At 46.7% G+C, this 22,475-nt stretch overlaps 1 protein-coding gene across 1 annotated transcript; it reads right to left on the bottom strand.

Annotated features, from left to right (window-relative positions):
• Window positions 1-2,523: 2,523 nt before the first annotated feature.
• On the bottom strand, window positions 2,524-20,511 carry chrnb4 (cholinergic receptor, nicotinic, beta 4 (neuronal)). The gene is made up of 6 exons (XM_012834362.3): window positions 20,197-20,511; window positions 13,222-13,367; window positions 11,755-11,799; window positions 6,376-6,485; window positions 4,841-5,924; window positions 2,524-3,436 (listed from the first exon to the last, which is right to left on the bottom strand). The coding sequence occupies exons 1-6, from the start codon at window positions 20,264-20,266 to the stop codon at window positions 3,269-3,271; spliced, it is 1,623 nt and encodes a 540-aa protein (XP_012689816.2). The 5' UTR covers window positions 20,267-20,511; the 3' UTR covers window positions 2,524-3,268.
• Window positions 20,512-22,475: the final 1,964 nt, after the last annotated feature.

Below are 22,475 nucleotides of genomic sequence, written 5' to 3'. Positions count from 1 at the left end.
GTTGGACACTTCCTGGCAAAGTTCCATTGAACTGGAAACTATCCATTATAAAGATTTCTGTTGAATTTCAGTTGGATTGTTATCCTCCTTATAAGATGATACTCTATTTAATTATGATACATAATTCAATTAAATTGCAAAACTTGAATTAGGCAGATACTGCTGAAGTGTAAGCCCTATCTAACATAAAGTCATCAGCATTAAACAAAGATCACATATCACCTATAGTCTAAGACTCAGCACATAAGACATTCTGGCAATCATTAAAGGGCGCATAGATCATTTTTGTGGGATACCCGAAAGCATCTTGGCTCCAAACGAAGTCTACAATACAATCCTCTGCAGGTTACTGTGGTGTAAAGATATAGGAGAGAAATGGGCAGGAGAGGAGGAAGAGGAGGAGGAAGAACAAGAAGAAGAAAAAGAAGAAGAAGCAGACAAATAATACGAAGATGATGATGATGGTGGTGAAGATGATAGTGATCACAAAAAAAAAGGATACCTCAATGTTTCCAATGCAAGACTGGACACACCTTGATCACATACAAGCTTAATGAGTGGAGTGCACTTTATTATTAAAACAACTTTGATTTTTTGAAAACCCAACACCTTTTTTTATATAATGGCTTAAATGTTTCAGGTAGCCAAAAGAATAAAGAATAGGGTAGAATAGAGTTAAAAAAAAGCAAAGTGGAATACTCAACAAACGAGTAAAGGGCAAGGAAAAGGAAAGGCAACAGATAATACAAAATACATAAATAGTAAATGGGTAAACAAAAACACACAAACCAACAAATGAATGAACACACACACATGAATTGCACCTTTATATGTGTGACAAAAGCATAAACAGACATAAATCGGAGCTGTGTTGTGAAAACAAGCAGATTGATGCTGCTGGGCAGATGAATGCTCTTGGAAGTATTTGCTTTACTGCAAACCAAACAGCGCCCTAAAGTGCTTAAAAGGCTATTTCTCCGCTTGGCCATTCAGCACGCGGAGCACGCTCATCCCTCAAAGCGTCCACACCTTCCTGTGGATTTGCACCTTCTGTTGCGTTCCATCTCCACTCAAGGTGGCACTTTTATGGATGTTTATCCAGCGCTTTGCTGCGGTCCTCCAGGGTGAGGTACAGATGCCTTAAAAACATGATCAATCAATGGTCATCAAGGGGGAGGTAAATCGATAGAAAGGTTGTCGCCGCATTGACACTCCCGATTGTAAATGGAGGTGCGTGGGACGACGGAGCAGTTTGGGGAGCTGGCAAAGAGGAAATGAGATGATCTCTAATGATTTAAATAAGGAGCCCACAAAAGAACCCCTGCAGTCGGCAGAATACCTGAGCACTCTCAGCACTCATTGAAGAATAGTGTGTGTATGTGTTTGTGTGTGTGAGTGTGTGAGTGTGTGTGTGTGAGAGAGTGAGCACATGAATAGGTATATTTGGGTCTGTATGCGGGCACACACATTTTCATGTTTATAACAATATTTGACCAAAACGCTCTCTCCTATGTGTGTGTGTGATGTGTGTGTGTGTGTGTGTGATGTGTGTGTGTGTGTGTGTGTGTGTGTGTGTGTGTGTGTGTGTGTGTGTGTGTGTGTGTGTGTGTGATGTGTGTGTGTGGGTGTGTGTGTGTGTGTGTGTGTATGTACATCCACGTTTGTGCTAGAGGGAGAACATGTGTAGAATAGGACTCGCAGAATATGCATGTCCAGCAGATGGCATGGCGAGTACCAAAGACCACAGACAGAGAGGGTGAGAAAGAGTGCCGAAAGATAGAGGGGGATAGAGAGGCAGAGGAAAAAGAGAGGGAGAAGAGGAATATAGAGGGGGTAGAGAGTAGAAACACAGAGCTAGGAGGGAGAACGAGCGAGCAAGAGGAGAGGGGTAGGAGAGAGATAGAAGAAAGAGAGAGAGAGAAAGGAGAACTATAGAGGGAAGGAAAGAGATAGAAGAAAGAGAGAGATAGAGAGAAAGGAGAACGATAGAGGGAAGGAGAGAGATAGAAGAAAGAGAGAGATAGAGAGAGAGAGAGAATGATAGAGCGAAGGAGAGAGATAGAAGAAAGAGAGAGATAGAGAGAGAGAAAGGAGAACGATAGAGGGAAGGAGAGAGATAGAAGAGAGAGATGGAGAGAGAGAGGAGAACAATCGAGGGAAGGAAAGAGATAGAAGAAAGAGAGAGATAGAGAGAGAGAGAGGAGAACGATAGAGGGAAGGAGAGAGATAGAAGAGAGAGAGAGAGAGAGAGGTATGCTGACAGGTCTGTCAAACTCACTCACAGGTTCTTGCCAAAACACTCACCATACCACTGTAATGAACAGAGTGTCAAGTTAGGCTTTACAAATTAAATTGGCTGAACATACACCATAAATGGATCCCCAAAAAAAACCTTCCAGAAGCTCCTTCAGGTGATGGTTTCATGGCGAATTCACTTCAAACAACAAAAAAGCCATGGGAATATGTAGGCAAGTCGTTAGCTACATTACCTCAGATTTTATAGAAAATAATAATCCTCATGGATTAATGGTGCATTTTATATATTTTTTAATGAAATAATAAAAATCACAGACTTACAGAGAGCAATGATTAAAAAAAATGATAACTTGCAGACGCAACCAAGGTTAACAAAGTTAATAGCAGGAAATAAATGGCAATTTGTGATCATGATGTCAGTTTATGAGCCTTCCATTCAACTCAATATATCCCCTCCTTTCCCCCCTGAGATCTACGACTGGGATTTTGACTAGGTTTATAGGAAGTCTCAAACCGGCACACAACTGGTGCATACAGGTCTTGAAACGGGGTTTCCATTGGGCTGTGTCTCTTAGGTCATGGGATACTTTGTCTAACAATTATAAAGTGGGACCACATTGTGAAACTAGAGGGTTAGTGAAAAAAAAAAAACAGTATGTCTGGTGACCTTATTCATGAGTCATCCATTTTCTTTCCCAGTTAATGATGTCTGTGCGACAATCCAGTACTCTATGACTAAACCTACCTAAATTGTACGGCTGTAGAGACACTTTTTTTTTTGCATGGACTTGATTCCCTTGAGCAACAGTATGCGATTGGAAGGTGAGGCATGGAGGGTTCTTCCTCTTCCTCTTCCTCCCCCTCACAGTAAAGCAGTGCTGACTGTCGATGCCCGTCAGTCTTGTGGCTTTGGTTAAAACGAGTCAGCATCCAATCTGTCATGTCCGTCATCTCCATTACATTTGTCACATCTGTCACACACACACGTCATATCTGACACAAATGTCACATGCTAATTTGTGTGAGCGGAATCTGTGTGAGCATTCTGAACCGGAACGATGGAGTGCTGGAAGAGGGGCTGGAGGAAGAGGCCCAGTGTCCCCGACACACACACGATCACGAAGATCCACAGGAAGAGCCGGTCCACCACCATGGCCACGTACTTCCAGTCCTCGATCACCTGCAGCAGACAGGAGAAGCAGAATCAGCTCACTGGAGCTTGCATATGTGACACAATTAAATAGCAAGAAGGAGAAAAACAACAAGATGAAAAAATAAAAGAAAGAAAGGGAAAGAAGAAAACAAGAAAAAATGAAAGAAATAGAGAAACATTAAAAGAGAAATTAAATGGAGAAGGCACAAGCGATGGAGGAAGCAGACACACTGAGGATGAAAAAATATTCACCTTAAATGAGTTAAGGCACCACAGCAAACAAGTATCGGGTTAAAACTGCAGACATAGCTACACAGCCACGGTTGCTATTGACCCCATAACCTCCCGCTCGCTCTTCTGCCCTGGCCTTGCTTTGAGAGCAACCATTTCTCAAACAGTAGCTCCATTGATTTACTTAAGAAAACAATCAATGGCTAAGCATTTGTATCGTTTCCAGGGCTGCAACAACTGAGGGCTAAGGGACCGCTGACGGTGTCGTCCGTTGACACATTCCTCTACAGACAGCCGAGACAGACATCTTGCTCCTCCGACACCCTCTCTAACTGTCCTCACAGCTTTGAAACCCACTCAGCACTTACAGGACAGGACCTCTCATTTAGTGGGCGCGAGCTGCTGTTTGACATTTAAATGTAAACCTCTGGACTTTTTAACGTGGGCCCCATTGTCCCATCTTTTTACTAGGGACAAAAACGATCAAAATCAGTGCAGTATTGAGTTAGAACACTATAACTAGCAACCAAAAAACTGCTATACAATGTAATCCCATGGGGCATGCATCCGCTTCAAAGTAAACCGTTTTTTTCCCACCACTGACAGGCTCATAATGTATTTATAAGTGTCTGACTCCATGGAGAGGATTGCTAAAGAGATAGATCTGTGTCTGTTTACCCCAATAACTGTGAAGACACTGGAGAAAATGACTGTTTCTACTGTCATGTTCTATACGAACTGAAACTTAAACTACAGAAACTGAAGATCTGTAATTTTCTACACTTTTTTTAAGGTGTCAGGTGGTTGTTTAAGATGTAAGGTGTCTGGTTGATAACGTGTGTAGATTTTGATGTGGTGTCTTATGTTCTGACCTTAGTAAGTTGCCTAATATAAACATTGGCAACAGTATGGTGAATGAAAAGTAATACTTGGAGTAAGACAGGCATGTTTAAAGGAAAGATATACTGTAACCATGCCACTATACACAATAGGACACAGACACAAGAGAGTGATGTGTAAAAAACAAACAAACATATGAATAAATAAAACATTTCTTTGTGCTGGTGTCATCTTTAATTAGTGCTTCTATCAGTATGTGCTTTGCATGCCCATGTTGCACAAACAAGCCATTAGAAACTAGTCAAGCAATACAATATAATTGAGGTGCGCATCCTCTAGATTTGCCCTTTGATTACTCACGCTCTGGTCATCGTCGTCTCCCATCATGCGGTCCGCTACGTAGCACACCCCGTCCACCGCCTCCTCCACGTTTGAGCCCCAGTCCATCCTGCCACCGCCACCGGCACCTCCTCCTGCCCCCGCTCTATGCCTCAGGTCCTGGGCCGAGGAGGACCCGTTGGGCAGGAAGTCAGAGCGCAGCTCCCCCATCCTGCCGAGGGGTGCGGAGGAGGCGCCCTTGCTACCGTAGAAGTCCCCCGGGGAGGAGAACGCTGATGTGAGCAGGGCGGCAGACGAAGCCGAGATGGTGGGTATCTGGGGAAGCTTCGCTGCCCCGTAGCCCAGCCCCATGAGCCCCCGCTGGGCGTGGACGCGCCGCTGCTGGCGCAGTCGCTGCCGCCCCGAGCTGTTCTGCGGCCGGCGCATGAAGAGCAGCATGGGCAACTTGACCAGGAAGACCAGCTTCACCCAGGCGGGCATGGTGTGCGTGCTGGGCGAGCGGTGGTGCACGTTGAGCACGCAGACGCTTGTGATGATGGAGAAGGTCACCAGCACCATGGTGAACATCAGGTACTTGCCGATCAGCGGCACGTCCAGCGAGGTGGGCGGCACGATCTTGGAGATCAGGAGGAGGAACACGGTGAGCGCCAGCAACACGGAGATGCAGAGCGTCATCTTCTCGCCGCAGTCCGACGGCAGGTAGAACACCAGGATGGCCAGCGAGGTGATGAGCACGCAGGGGATGATGAGGTTGATGGTGTAGAAGAGTGGCTTGCGCTTGATGAGGAAATCGTAGGTGAGGTCCACGTAGGTGGGGTCGTTGGCGTTTACCGTCCGCCTCCCGGGTAGGGCCAGGATGTCCCACTCGCCGCTGGGAGTGAAGTCGTCCATGCTGGCCACCTCAGACTTCAGGACCATGTCGAGCTCGGTGTGGTCGTAGGTCCAGGAGCGGAACTTGAGCGTGCAGTTCTGCTGGTCGAAGGGGAAGTGTTTGACCTCGATCTTGCACGCGCTCTTGTAGATGGCCGGCGGTAGCCAAGCGATGCTGCCGTTGAACAGCACGATGGCGTTGGTGAAGACCGTCACCTCGTATGTGCCATCGGCGCTGGTTTGGGGGCAAATTAAAAGGGATGAGAAAACAGAAGACAGAGATAAAAGATAAGTAAAAAGGTACACATAATCTGAATACTTCCTGCTTATTTATGACAAGAGTGATTCAGGAAGAGGAAGACGTTTTTTTAGGTGTAGATAATGTGAAATAATATGCTTTACTGTTGGTAACAATCTGAGACGAGTGAGAATAGATGTCACTCAGCCAACACAGCAAAACACAGCACTTAATATTAAAGGCCACTACAGACAGAAGACCAAATTCAAGCTTATTTGCATTCCAAATCTATGAATCTATGTGCAGCATTACAGAAAGATTGGGCATGCCTTGAACGCTGAACACCTCAAAAAAATGTCATCTTGACTACAAATGTTCATTGTGATTCTGTGTTGTGCATCCCTATCTCTGGCCCAGGCAGAGTGTTCAGATGATGGATGACACCCACTTGTTGTACAGGACGATGTCAGGCAGCCAGATATGGCGGGAGGGGATTCGCAGCTTGTCAATGCCCTCATACTTGGCCGGGTCCCAGGACAGACGGTAATCATTCCAGTTCTGCAAAGAAAAACTCGAATTCACTCTCTCAACACAGACTCTCTCTCTCTCTCTCTCTCTCTCTCTCTCTCTCGCTTTAATTTTTTTCTCTCTTGGTGTCAACATCATAGATTCTCTCTCTCTCTCTCTTTCTCTCTGTCAGCACCATAAACTCACTCTCTTCCTATCTCCAACAACACCACAGACTATCTCTCCCCCTTGCTCTTTCCCCATCAAGACTCTCTCTCTCTACCTCTCTCTTTCCCCATCAAGACTCTCTCTCTCTACCTCTCCGTTTCCCCATCAAGACTCTCTCTCTACCGCTCTTTCCCCATCAAGACTCTCTCTCTCTACCTCTCTCTTTCCCCATCAAGACTCTCTCTCTCTACCTCTGTTAAAAAGGCCGCTTCACCAGCTGCATCCAGCTGTGCACCCCTACTGTGCCGGCCACTCACGGGACCTGGGGTCCATGAAAGGTCAGCCTATCAGTTGATCCCAGAGTTCCGTGGGGCTCGTGCACAGTGGAATTTCACTGACCATTTGGTCAAACCCCAACAGTTTCTAAACGGTTTCAAGGCTCCCCTTCATCTACACTATATAAGGCCGACCCTCCTCTGGCCAAGTTGTGGGTCAAGTCGAGCGGTGTTGGAGAAGTCATCATCAAGGAGCACATCGGACAATATCACGATCAGAGACATTCACTTTCATTCTTGCCGTGCGTCATTGAGAATGTGAGTGTTTGTGATATGTGTCATCTGTATAATTTGTATTTCACTTGTTACCGTCACTTCAATCAGTAACTGTTATTACGGGATAAATGGAATGTTCACCGTTACGCGGCACGGTGTGAAAGGAACATATCCGTAGTTAATCATAGCCGTAATATTCATAGTGTATATACTGTTTCATTCTTGTTGTATATATCATCTTTATTGTATTTAATTGTATATATTTGTCATTTGTATTGTTAATAGAAACCACGGATTCATGTCTAGCATTTCACGGATTATATCAGTCTGTTCACGGATTCAAATGTGGATATAAGTCCCTTTACACGGGATAATTATATTCACGGGCATCATTCATCAACCACTTCATGTCTTCACTTCGTGTGTGTGTGCAATAAATCAGACCTCATTGGAACATTGGCATCCGTTATTGTTCTGACCGGACAAACCTGTGGCGATTGTCACCTATTTCAAGTACACCAGCATATAGTCCTTTTGGGTTTCATTCCATCACTATCACCCTATTTTATATGGTCCTTCATCCGCCGGAGTTTACTATTACTACAGTCCAGGATGTCGATGCCCAGAGACAACACCCGTGCTCGCCGTGAGGGCCGTCAGCCACGGTACTTGGAGGACTTCTTGCTTGAACTGCCAAGACGTCACCTTCCACACACCATCCCAGACCAAGCCGTTGGTGGAGCCATCAGTCCCAGCCATGTGGACGCTCTAGCACCACCTTCTGGACAGAAGCAGTCAAGCCCACTCCCAGAGGCATTCCTCTCAGCTCTCAGGGAGATGCGGGAGGACAATCAGCAATTAAGGCTTGATATGCAGCAAATTGTCCAAGCCCTCTCACCACGTGCATCAGAGGCACCACCAGCTCCAACCACCAGCTTCGCTGCCGCATCCAGAGGACGACCCCACGTCGCAGACAGTGGGGTATCCTATTCAAGGCTTTCTTTCCCGGACTTCTCATCCACGCCACTGACAACCAGGCAGCCCTTCCTTCCGCCAGCGGATGACCTGCAAGGTGTGCCGTGGACTACGTCTCATCATTCTCAGCTGGTGGTCCAACCAGATGATGACACGTCTCCGTGGCAGGTGCCACGCCCACATCATCCACCTCAACAGTTTGTGGCTGAGCTGACTGATCATATGCGGAGCATGCATATGCGTCCAGAGCACAGCCCGGCTGATCACGCACCGCCAGGTGAGGTGCCAACACAGCAGGATGAGGTGCCATTCATCCACTCCAGAGCACCGCTGGAAGAGCCACCTGACCGCCAGGGAGGCGTCAGGGTTAATCAGAGCCTAGCCGTGCGTTCCACCACTGTCCTGCTTGGGTGTGACTCCCCTGTTAAGGCAGTCGAGCCCACCAAGACAGCACAGCCCTCACCACGGAAGCCAGAGCAGCCACCGAAGTACTGTCCGTTCTGCAACAGCATCCAGCACTACTTCAACCAGTGCACAGCCTTCAGAGAGCTGTCAAAGGATCAGAAGGTCAGCTGGATCCAGACAGGGAAACGGTGCTGGAGGTGTGGGAGAGATCATGCAACAGTGCAGTGCTACCTCAAGGCCAGATGCCAGACCTGCAATCTGACGCATCTGGAAGTGCTGCACGAGGTGAACGCCAGACCGGAGAAGCCAGCCCCCAAAGCCAGTCAGCCGGTGACGTACTACCTCGATCCTGCCAGAAGGGGTGGTAGCGTACTGCTGAAAATGGTGAAGGTGTGCCTATTCAATGGCAACAAGAAGATGGAGACCTACGCCATCTTGGATGACGGTTCCGAGCGCACAATGCTGCTGCACAGTGCTGCTCAGGAGCTGGGTCTTCACGGACGGAGTGAGGAGCTGGCACTCAGAACCATCCGTCAGGACGTCAGGGCTGTGCCAGGGAGGTCAGTCTCATTCTCTGTGGCATCAGCCATTCACCCTCAGAAACGGTTCAGGATAGAGCAAGCTTTCACCTCAACAGAGCTTGGTTTATCCACTCACTCATACCCGCTCAAAGCCCTGCAGAAGGCCTATCATCACCTCAGAGGTCTGCCCCTGCAGTCATTCAGTCAGGCCCAACCACTGCTCCTCATCGGGTCTGACTACCCTCATCTCATCACCCCAGTTGAGCGAGTGCACCTAGGCCCACCAGTTGGACCGGCTGCACTGAACACACGCCTGGGTTGGACACTGCAAGGCCCGTTCAAGGTACCCCTGCATCAGTCCTCCACCCCTCAGTGTCTACTCACTGGGACTCATCCTCCAACAGTTGAGCTGCCTCATCACATGGCTCAGCCCTGGCAGATGGATGTCCTGCCCTCCCCGAATGTGAAGCTCATCACACGGTCAGAGCAGGACACAGCCACTGTCAGGTCACAGGAGGAGAAGACAGTCAGAGTGAAGGTGGATCGCCTGCCTCATCAAGCACTCCAACAGTCCGTCCTTGGTCCCCGGTGTGGCACTGGGAAACGGCTGCGTCAGGAGTCCATCCGTGCAGAGGCATGGAGCAGCAAAGGCACAAGGAAGAAGCCTTCCCAGCCACTAGGGAGAGACGGGTCATCCTTCCACGAGCCTGTTGACCTGCGGAAGTCATCATTCTGTGGTCACGTCTCTGTGACCTCTGCTCATCCACTTCCCGATCCTGCAGGTTTCAGCAGCTACCAAGAGCTGCTGGAGGCCTCTATCAGAGCATGTCATGGGGCGGCCACGCCCACAGACCCCGCAGCAGAGGACGTCAGGCAAGCTGAGCTTGCTCTCCTCCGGACAGTTCAGAGAGACTGCTTCCCGGAGGAATTCATTCTTCTTTCCACAGGGAAACCTGTCCCTGCAGCCAGCAGACTGCTCAGGTTGGCTCCTGAGTTTGACGCAAAGGTCCAACTGATCCGCGTGGGGGGGCGGCTCCGCAGGTGTGAGTCCCTGGAGGAGGACGCATTGCACCCCATAGTGCTGGATCCTCATCACCCCATCACCAAGCTCATTATCCAGGACGGTGACAGCCGGCTCATGCATCCAGGCCCGGACAGGGTGGTTTCTGAGCTACGGCGACGGTTCTGGATCTTGAGGGGGAGACAGGCCGTCAGGAAGCACCAGCATGGCTGTGCTGAGTGCCGAAGATGGCACAGCAACCCAGTCATCCCCAGTATGGCTGACCTTCACCCATCCAGCTTGCGGCTTTCCAAGCCCGCATTGCATTCTGTTTCCACAGGTGTGGCTGTTCCTCATCAGCACACGGACGGCGCAGATCCAGGTCGAGGACCGGACCTACACGCGGCCCGCTGCAATCCGTCTCCCATCATTCCTGCAGGATGCAACTGGCTCATTGCAGGAAAACACCTTTGCTACGCAAAGTTGAGGGCGGCTGTTAAAAAGGCCGCTTCACCAGCTGCATCCAGCTGTGCACCCCTACTGTGCCGGCCACTCACGGGACCTGGGGTCCATGAAAGGTCAGCCTATCAGTTGATCCCAGAGTTCCGTGGGGCTCGTGCACAGTGGAATTTCACTGACCATTTGGTCAAACCCCAACAGTTTCTAAACGGTTTCAAGGCTCCCCTTCATCTACACTATATAAGGCCGACCCTCCTCTGGCCAAGTTGTGGGTCAAGTCGAGCGGTGTTGGAGAAGTCATCATCAAGGAGCACATCGGACAATATCACGATCAGAGACATTCACTTTCATTCTTGCCGTGCGTCATTGAGAATGTGAGTGTTTGTGATATGTGTCATCTGTATAATTTGTATTTCACTTGTTACCGTCACTTCAATCAGTAACTGTTATTACGGGATAAATGGAATGTTCACCGTTACGCGGCACGGTGTGAAAGGAACATATCCGTAGTTAATCATAGCCGTAATATTCATAGTGTATATACTGTTTCATTCTTGTTGTATATATCATCTTTATTGTATTTAATTGTATATATTTGTCATTTGTATTGTTAATAGAAACCACGGATTCATGTCTAGCATTTCACGGATTATATCAGTCTGTTCACGGATTCAAATGTGGATATAAGTCCCTTTACACGGGATAATTATATTCACGGGCATCATTCATCAACCACTTCATGTCTTCACTTCGTGTGTGTGTGCAATAAATCAGACCTCATTGGAACATTGGCATCCGTTATTGTTCTGACCGGACAAACCTGTGGCGATTGTCACCTATTTCAAGTACACCAGCATATAGTCCTTTTGGGTTTCATTCCATCACTATCACCCTATTTTATAACCTCTCTCTTTCCCCATCAACTCTCTCTCTCTACCTCTCTTTCCCCATCAAGACTCTCTCTCTCTACCTCTCTCTTTCCCCATCAAGACTCTCTCTCTCTACCTCTCTCTTTCCCCATCAACTCTCTCTCTCCCCCCTCTCTCTGTCAGCACCGCATTATTCCTTATTACCCACTTCATTATTATTTAAATTGCGAACTGCAAGGCATCCTAAGGAGCAGCTATCCTGAAGGGGAAAGCCCAAAGCGTGCTCTAATTCAGGCTCAATACCAAGGGACAGGAGCCAGGGTCACGGGGCTAATCATGTGTAATGGGCCAGTGAGGAATCATGGTGCTCACCTGTGTTAGCCACACGTTGGTGGTCATCACCTGGTCTCGTTCATTCTGAGAAGACAGAGAAGACAGATGGTATACTCACACACAGATGCATATGCACGTACGGTTTATATGCCCATGACTCAATCACACATACACACACTCACACACACACACACACACACATGCACACACACACATGCACACACACACACACACACGCACACACACACACATGCACACACACACGCACGCACACACACACACACACACACACACACACACACATATACACACACGCACACACACACACACACATACACAATGACATTTACACACAGCTGTTCACTTGCTGAACATGGCCCAGGAGAATGATGTGTGTCGAACTGTGATTGTATTTCCCCTTTGCCTGCTTTGCTTTGCTGTTTAGATCTATGACGCCATTACAAGGAGACGGCGTCCGCTCTGTCTTTCACCGCCCTCGCCCCCCGCTATTTAATGGTAAATCCATATGCCACAAATTAAATGAACCATATACGCAGGGGCGGCACGGCAACCAGCATCCATACCCATCCTTTTACCCGGGCACACCCCTCCGCAAATAAAACCCAACCCAAACGACTATATCAACCTGGGCATGGTCCTTCCCGCTTTTATAGGACACGACTATTTCAATTACCCATGGAAGGGGAGACAATGAGAGACCGTAAAGTGAGGATCTATCTGACGTGGGTTGCCCCGTGTCTGCCTCTGACAGTGGCCATCATGTAAATCAAGTGCTGAGGTCCAGCCTCAGAGCAGCGGGCAGCTTTACAGCGTCTCTTAGCGTAGAGAGAGACGGATGTTTCCATCCCAGGCCAGCGGAGCTCGGCAACGGGCAGTAGCCATTAAAGAGGGCTAAAGATCCACCACAGGAAAGGGATATTTTATAGAGCAACTCCCTGCTGAGTGGGCTTCTGCCTCTGTGGATGTTTCAGTGTGTGTTGTTATTTGTGTGTTTCTGTCTGTGTGTGTTTTTAGTGTGTGTTTGCAGTGTGTGTTTCTGTCAGTGCATGTTTTCAGTGCGTGGCTTATTCTGTGTGTTTGAAGGGTGCTTTCTTGTCTGTTTCTGGTCAGTGCCAAAAAATCTCTACAGTGGCAGCTGTCATTAAAGAGGGCTATGATTGACTGCAGTCCAAAAGATCCACCACAAGAAAGGGACAGGTCTTTTATAGTTTCTCACTGCTGTGTCTGTGTATGTATGATAGCAGTGTGTGTGTTTCTGTCTGTGTGTGCTTTCAGTGTGTGTTTCTGCCACACTGTTTGTATGTGTGTGTGTGTGTGTGTGTGTGTGTGTGTGTGTTTCTGTCTGATATGCTTCTCTCTCTGTAGCTCTCTGTTCAGCACCAAAAGCTCTATTGTGAAAAAACACCCCAGATGTGATGGAAGTGAGCCACATCTGGGCCGAATCCAGCCCAGATTTCAGCAGCGTTTATGTCCCTCCAAACTCACCACGCTGATGAGCTGCGCCAGGGACACCTGCAGAATGACGGTGACGCGCTCCGTGCGGTTGATGGCCGGCCGGATCAGCTTGTTGTAGCGGTCTTTACCCAGGAGCCAGTTCATCAGACGCTCCTCGGCATCCGCACACACACCACCTGCACAGGCATCATGGGAAAACACGGGTGAGAGGATCATGGGATAGCATGGGTGAGAGGAAATGCTAGGTTTGTGTATGGTTTACACATACAACACAACACATCACACATTCAGACACATCTTTATTCATTCATTCATTTTTTAATTTATTCACATGCAGACACTTATACAGTTGTGGAGTATATTTTTAGATCGGCATTATGCCAACATTATGCCAACATCCATACATTTGCACTTATTCCTTTCTTTGTATTGTGCTACTCTGAGCTAAAGCCTGCTGAAGAGCTGAAATAAGACTCTGACTTCTCCACAGAAAAACACTTCCAGAGGTGTAATTGAGAGACTTCAGTTTTCCTGAGGCCTTGAGGTTAACTCACTTTGAAGCGTAACTGACACAAGCTATGACCTGTTTTATTTCAGCCACTTTCCTGTCAACACCTTCTTCATCTGGTGATATAGCCCAGATCGTTTCTGCCGTGGTTATTTATCGGCGTGTTCTGCCGGGCTGCCTTGACTTTTAATTCCGCTACACCGCCCATGTTTTACGGCCGGGTGCCGAGTCTTGTTGCTGACTCCGCACGTTTCTGAAATGTGCATTACAGCCTGTTCCTCCAACAACAAAAACGCTCTCAGCACACAAACACCGCAAGGGGTCTGGATGACTGGACCACTAACCCTTTCTATGGCAATACCATTTCCTCCACAGACCCCCAGCAACAGCATTCTTACGGCAACAGGATGTCGGTCTTTTTTTTTGCGGTAACTGTCTTCAAAAAGAACGTGAACCATCCTCAAATTACTTTAGTTGATATATGGTAATTCCCTGTCTATTCTCTATAAAGTTTTGTACTTTGGAAACCCTTTGAGAAATGTGAGAACAGCTTTTACAGTACAACATTGCCAACTATATCGTCAAAATGTGTCATCTAACAAGCTAGCTAGCATTTATTAGTGCCGACCGAGTTGTTTTTGGTGTTTACAAGGCAAATCTGTTGACCTCTATCTACTAGTTTCAGACAAAACTCTGCATTGCCTTACTAAATAACCCCTGAGGCATCTTTGGTGACTGTGTGGGTGCAGAATCTCAATGAAAACTTTCGAGGAGCAGAAAGCAAAGAATAAAGAGATTTCTCCTCAGGATTGGTTTTTGAGTGCAGTTACTGTAAACTTTTATAGCAGATGATTACACCTCCGTGTCCTGAAGCCATGATAGAAAATCTCTCTGTTCTCAAACTTGAGTGCGAAGGAGCCTGACTTGAATCACAATGACACCTGACACACCCACACAGCCTCTTGACAAATGGCAGTGCTAAACCCAACTGAGCACGCTCTGATTGTGAGGGATTGGATGGCCACTTCCTGCCGAAACAGGAAGGACATGGTGCATGGGGGAAGATGGAGCGTGGCGGACCAGTCTCTGCTGACAGATGGGGGTGGATGGAGAGGAACTGAAAGGACCACAGAGGAGCTTTTAGTCTATTGCTTTGTTTGTTTACTTGTTCATTCGATTGTTCAGTCTCAAGGGACACTTTAAAGGAACAGTTCTCAATTATGGCAAAGGGTTGTTGATATCTGAGCTCAGCAGCCAATCAAATACTCCACTCACTTCCATGCTCCGGAAGCAATGTGTTGATTGGCTGAAATTGGCTGGACAACATCTGCCTTTGTGCAGTCATCTGCTGTCTCGGTCTTTGTGCAGTCTATCCGCTTTCTAAGGGTTTATCACCACCATGTTGTAAGAAGGGGCACCCCTCCCCTAGTGTTGCCATCATGTCCTCATCGACATCCTGGGGTGATAAGCCCTTGAGACTGAGGTAGCAGATGACTGCACAAAGGCCAATGTTGTCCATTTGTCTGACTTGCGATTTTCAATGATCTGAAACAGAAATACCACAAAAGTTATTGACTTCAAACTTTCTGCGTAATCACTCAAAGAGATGAACTGCGCGTGCATGTACAGACATCTGTATAACTCATCTCCTTCTACCTAAGGCCATAAGCTTACCAATCACCCCTCATAATTGAGGGCTGTACCTTTAATGAGCCGAGAGTCAGACAGATGGCCTCCATCAGAGGGAAATAGCCTCTAGAGGCAGATGCGTAGGCAGGCCTCAGTGGCCACAAACCTGCATAAATCTCCCTGGCGAGACCACAGTGCGCACTAAACCCACTCCATCATCTGAAGTTACTGTGTTTGTGGGGAAGAGGGTAGAAGAGGAGGAGACTACGGCGGGGCTGGAAGTGTGTGGGAGTTCATTCAGAAAACAAACAATATTTTACTTGTTTTTTATGTATTACTTAAACAATACTTCACTTTTTATTGATTTTGAACAGATAAAACCTATATTCAGAAATGCCCATCTTAGGAACATATGCACAGCAACACATCTCACCGCCTATGGCCTCTAACAGCCTGTGAACACACCCAGGTAAAGCCTAGTGCATTTTGCCCATTGATTCCAAATGCTGCAGAGAACTAACCATTTTGCAGAAGGCCTTATATCCATATTCTATTGACAGCTAATGAGGGGTTGACAAAACAAACACCAACAGCTTTTAACAGAGCTTTCAATGTGTTGAGTTTTTCAGTACCATCCCCTTTTGGAAACTAATAGTCTGACCCTGACATCAGGGTCCAATAGTACGTTCATGTTTAGCATTAGGGAAGTGCAGTAGTCTGGTCTAGTCTGTCTGGTCCACTTGTCTTAAAATGCTCAAACTTTTATTTTTTTCAGTTTCAGTTTCAGTTTTATTTTATTTATTTATTTTTCTTCCACACGTTACTTTTTTTGCCTTTCCTGGGCAATGAAACTGCTTAGTTAGAGGTGTACAGCATCTGTGGAAGTACTCCTAAGAGGGTCAACCTCATGCTAACTCTGCTGGGTTATAGCAGTCCTCTCCTCTCCCCTGTAGGCGCTGCCTCCTCCTCCACTGCATACCTGGAGGAAGGCATCATTCCCAGCATCCTGGACCTGACCCTTCGTAAAGGGGCACTGCAGCGCTCAGGCTAACAGATGGACGCCTGTCAAAGCCCCTGGAAGCCTTCTATCAAAGCTCCCCCTACCCTCCCCCAGAGGTGAAGGACGGAGCCATGGGGTGAGAGGTAAACTGGCCCTGTCTCTCCCCCCGTGGGCTCTGTCCGCTCAGACCAACCCGTGGTGCCACTACCTGGGGCAGAGGCGGGTACCACTCACTATTTCATCAGTCCCTCCAGGATCTTGCCATTTCACAAATTCAAACCAATTCAAGGATTTTCTGCAGTTGTGGGTTGCATTTTTCTCTTATAACTTGAATATTTCCGCAATAAAACACAGTCAAAAAGTTCCCGCGGCAAATTCAGTCACTTTCGGCCACAACAATCTCAACAAACCATTGCAAGATCCTTGTGGGATAGCAATTTTTAGGAATTCTTGCAAGAAATTGAAAAAAAATACTAAAAATTACTGCAATTGTAAATGCATTTTTGGAGAATTACTGCAGCAAATTCAGTCACTTTTGGATCCTGGATCATGTTTAATGGGCGCTGGCTCTGATGTTGTGTGTATCACTTCTCTGCCCTCTGTGGCTCTGAAATGTGTTTTTAGGGTTTATGTTGCGTTAAGGCGTTGTTGGTTAGCCTTTTATGGCATTTCATAACCAACTGTTTTTTATTTGTCTACAGCACGCGTGGACCTATAAGCTATAATTGATATGCCATGTGTCAGGTCACATGGCAGACACAGAGTGCAGTCAGATCCACAGGATGAGTTTGGAGACACACAAAGTGAGAGATAATAAACTGTGTGGAGACAGAGAGGAGATCCAGCATGAGCAACGACAGGCTGATGAAAGAGACTGGCGGGAAGAAAATACTTTGTGAGGGTAACCTAATCGGGGCTGAGGGTAACCGGATGAGGTTAAATCAATTGGGAAAAGGTAGACAGACAGCATGAAGACTAATAGACTGCATGTGATGGCAAACAGGCAGGATTGTTGCAGATAGAGACTGCTGAGGCAGACAGACAGGATGAAGACAGTAAGGAAAACAGACAGCCGAATGTGGAAATGGGATGGGTGGATGTAAGACAGATATTTAGTGAGAGTAGAGCCGACCGATAAGGAGGACAAACAGATAAATGCTGAAGGACAGTCCATCTGTTGGTATAAATCTGAAAATTGATATGGGGGTAGATAGATGAAAATTTTTACGGTTTGAGCACAGAGCAGGGAGACAGGGTGGTGGTGATGGTAGGATGAGGTTCTACATAAAGGATGGGGAAATATCCAGCCATAAGACATAAGTGAATGACAGAGTGGATTCTACAGTGGTGCTCCAACAAAAACAGAACTATATCTGAAACATGTACCAACCGGTAGGCATCAGTCTAGATGGGAAGTGCTGGATTATATTCTTGCTGATGGCACAGCTGCTGGTGTCAATGCCGACAGGGATATCAGAGCAGATCGAAATGTCTTATTTCATAAAGAGTTCTCCCAAAGAATTCTGAGCAGTGTAAAACCAAGAAGGATTCACCAGATGTGGCCTCACACCCAAAGGTATTCTCTATTCTGATCGCGCTCAGAAATGAAATGAAGAAGGCTTTTCTGACATAACATGGCCCCACCTGGGAAACATCGTATGAGACATGACCATCAACATAGTGGTCATTAAGAAACTCTGAGCTCGTTTGCAAGTGAACTGATAAAACCCAGAGCATGGGTGGTGTTTCCTGGAGGCGCTAACGCTGTTACCCATCAGCTAGTTACTGGAATACAGGAAGTGACAGCCACTGGAATTGAGTTCCTTTATGCTTCCTTATTGTTCTCAGGATGAGGAAGAATGGCTCACCTTGGCTAGGAGGCCCTTTCATTGCCAACGCGTCTGTGTGCATCTGTTAATGTGTCATAGAAGGAAGAGGAACCCAAGTCAATGTGATGACAAGTGGATGGGAATCTGAACCACAGGAGCAGATATATGTAAGAGAGTACTGGAGGGCTGTATGGTGATGGATCTGTCTACTTATCTCGCTCATGACTACAGGATGTGATGTAAGTCACCAATGTTTACTGCTACAGGAAAAGGTGGCATGAGGTGCTGACATCGCTGTTAACTACTATTACGAAAAACAAAATGTCTAGAACAAAAAAGTTTGGCAAAGAAAACAAAGAAAGTCAACCAACTAGTGCAAAATACCAGAGACAGTTCGGAAGAAAAAAATTGATTAAAATGCCAATCAAAATCAAACCATCCTTCTGAAAAGCAGGAACACTGTTTCTCTGCTGGAGCATTGTCCTCTATTGCTAAACACTACAACACCTCAAGGACTCTTTGATTAAGCCAGGTGTGCGTCGATAATAAACATGTAGTAAGAGAAAGAGGAACAGAGAGAGAGAGAGAGAGAGAGAGAGAGAGAGAGAGAGTACAGAGAGCAAAGGAACATAACACAAAATAAAGAAAAAGGAATGCAAAAGCAAAAGACACCCACTAGGCCATATGACTTTTTTTATATAATAAATCCTATCTTGACACAGAAAGTCTGTATATGAATCCCTCTGTATATGAATTTTAAACACATCCCATATGGTAGTCTGACAGTCTAGAATTGCTTGTTTTGCTTCCATGAGGGTATGTCTGTCAAACACCAGGTGTAAAACAGGCCTGTACAGAGACAGAGTCTGGTCTGCAGCTGAATAGATGTCCTGATGAACGTCAGAGTCGATTTGCTTCTCATCTCCGATCGATGCTGGGAGTGTGATATCATCTAGAGCTTATCTAGATTTAAGGCTTTTGGTAGACACAGCAAACGTGTTGCGAGAGCACAGAAGCCAAGAGAGTAGATAGCTAAAGAGCTTTTCTATTGTGTCTAAAAAGAGATACCCCTTCACTCTAATAAACTATGTGCCTGTAGCCTACTACCATCTAAAGCTCGTCAAGATATTAATAACCACACTAAAAACGACCTTCATTTCCAGGCCTTATAAGCTACTTCAGCTGGCTGAGATGTCTGTCAAAATCCATCTACCAGTTCTGCTGAATGGACAATATAAAGTCGCATTCTATATCAATGGTTGTCCATCAGTCTAAGGTCAACAGTCACATGACTAAAAAGGGGGTCACAGACAAAAGGGAAATCCCTGGCTGAACCAAACATTTCAACAAGAGATGCTCTTGCTGTAAAAGGAGCTTTTTTGTCTCAGTTTGTAAACGCACAATAAGGCAAAAGGAAAGTGTGCCTGCCCACAGCAAAACAGCGCGGAAGAGCTTTCAGACGACCCCAAGCTGCGTGGTTTACATCACGGTAGGGTGGCTGCACTCGGATAAAGAGAGGGCCATCACCGGCCAGCGTAAATGGGGCCAAAACCGTAAGTGTGATATATGCGCCCATCTTCCATGTTGACAGTACCGCTTTCGTCATGTGGAGCAATCCAATTTGTTTGGTTTGCTGTGAGGCATACTGAAGTATAACTAAATCATAAACTACAGTGCCATTTTTAATTGGGGTACAACTCATTAGCACTAAAGTTTGTGAATACACAAACGAGTTGTGATTCATGATGAGGCAGCTCTGCCAAAACTCGTTCATGTACCTACAGAAGGTTTTAGCCTTTGTCCTAATAAGAGACCATTTAACAAAATTTATGTCCAGTAGGACAACAATCCCATGCACAAATAAACTCTTCCTCATCATATTGTATACACTCAATGTCACCAGAGTGACTGTACATCATGTTGCACTGTCGTTGCACAACGTAGTTAGCTTCTTTTTTTCTTACAGTGTTACCGGAGCCGCAGCTGGCAGATTTCCTCCCCAATCCAAACATCCAAAAAAAACACAACAGTGAACTTACTTTGAATGAAAGTAAACACGCAAGCGAGAACGGCCAGGGTCCGCGTCATTGTCGCTGTCAAGTGGTCCATGTGCGTCCTTTAGAGCGAGTTTCCATTACGGACGGTACCTTAAGGTCCCCCGGAGCATTTCGAATTCCAAAAAAGGACACGTTTAGGGTCTTGTCTGTCACGAAAACTCCCGATGTGTATTGAGCTCAGAAAAACGCACACTTGCCAGAAAACCTGTAAAGGAGTGATGGCGACCTGTAGTTGCTCCCCTTTTGGGACGTTACAGTAACGGCACTAGTCGACCCCAGCCGCAGTGACACCTCTTCCCTAACAGACTCTCTCAAGCGCGCACTCACTCATGCACCTCCGCTCTCTCCCTGTCCTCGCGCCGCGCACTGCACGCATACGCACTGGCATTCACAAACAGAATTCGTGCATACACTCCTGGCTTGCGATTGACGCCTGTCATATTTGAATCTTGCGTTTTTAATGTATTTTATATATATTATTTGATGTCTTTTCTATAATATCAGGATTAGTATAGTCCCTTAATGTCAAAAATGAATAAAGAAGGAAGTTTCTCTATGATATCCTTGAAATCAAATATAGTACATGTATAAAGACAGTACATTTGTACAAAGAGTTAAATATCTGGGGTCTATTAATTTATAGACCACCCAATAAAAGTCGACCCTGGCAGTACTGTGAGGGTGAGGGACGTGTGAGGCAGAGTGAGTTATGACCCATTGTGCAGTGTGATGAGATGAGAGTAGGCGTAGGGCTGCCACACCTGCTCCAGATTAGGACTGGACGATGTCCCGAGTCAATATCTCTCTGGGAGGGTGTGTGCGGGTGATGGGATGTGCGGGTGACGGCTGGAGGAGCAGAGTACAGGACAGACTGAGCTGAGGGGGGTGGGGGCGAGGGGAGGGGTGGGGGCGAGGTGGGGGGGGCACTTGATCTGACCTCCATCCGTCATGGTGCTGCTCCATGATTTCCTCATCTTCTCACACATCTCTCTCTCCTCCTCCTCCTCCTCCTCCTCTTCCTTCTGCCCTCCACCTCACTTCACCCCCTCGTTCGTTTTCTGCATTGCTATTTCCCTTCTTCCTTCCTCTCTCTCTCTCTCTCTCTCTCTCTCTCTCTCTCCTTCTGTCTTTGTCTCAGTCATGCTCCCTTGAGCTAGCAATCTGACATGCTCCCTCTGTCAAAAAGTATGTTGTATTTATCCACGTTTTTTCATGGTGCACAGCTATACACACACACACACACACACACACACACACACACACACACACACACACACACACACACACACACACACACACACACAAACTCACACACACACACATATACACACACCTGCTGTTTCTGGTGGGGATCTGACCCATAACCAACAGCAGTACCAGCTTAACTCTCTAGTCTTCTCTTTGGCATCTTTGGTCTGAACCCTTTTAAAGCACTCAGAGTTCCATCATTCACCCATCCAGCAGTTTGGATGGGGACATCCTCCAAGGTCCAGTCCCCTGATGGATCCTCTGTTGTCTGAGGGGCCGGGGAGATTTACCGTGCTTTGGCATCAGAGAGGGAGAGCGATCAGCGCGGCACAGACAGATTTACATTCGAGTCAGGGGCTTAAACAGCCATTATTATGCCCAACGCACAAGCAGCCACCACACAGACAGAGAGCCAGCCCAAGGCCTCCACGTCAACCGGGGATGCAATTAACTGTTATCATGTAGGCGTGTATGCACACACACACAAACACACCACATTCACACACACACACACACACACACACACACACACACACACACACACACACACACACACACACACACATGCACACACAAACATTAAATGTGTAGTTCAGCTTTATTCTGTTTTTCACCTTGAGCTTCAGCGGCTTGTTATGATACAATGTTACAATATAAAATTAAGTGGTATCATGCATGCAAGTGAATACGCTCTATCTCTCTCTCTCTCTCTCTCTCACACACACACACACACACACACACACACAAACACACACACACACACACACACACCTAAACAATGCTCCTGAGAAATATATTGCTTATTTCTCCGATAAACAATGACCTCCATGCTTAATCAGGTAAACAAAACTCCTGTCGTCACTGAGAAGTCTTACAGAGAGACTGACCTTTCGGAGAGTCCTGTGTTTTTTCTGTTGAGCTTAATTCTTCTCTCCCACTTATTTCTTTCATGAACCATAAAATGTGACATACTGTATATCTGGATGAGTTTCCCACCATACACACTACTCCCT

This window comes from Clupea harengus, chromosome 20 (genome assembly GCF_900700415.2).
Source record: "Clupea harengus chromosome 20, Ch_v2.0.2, whole genome shotgun sequence".
Classification (NCBI taxonomy): Eukaryota; Metazoa; Chordata; class Actinopteri; order Clupeiformes; family Clupeidae; genus Clupea; species Clupea harengus.
Note: the sequence above shows the minus strand (reverse complement) of the source record. Positions and strands in the feature narration are given on the sequence as shown.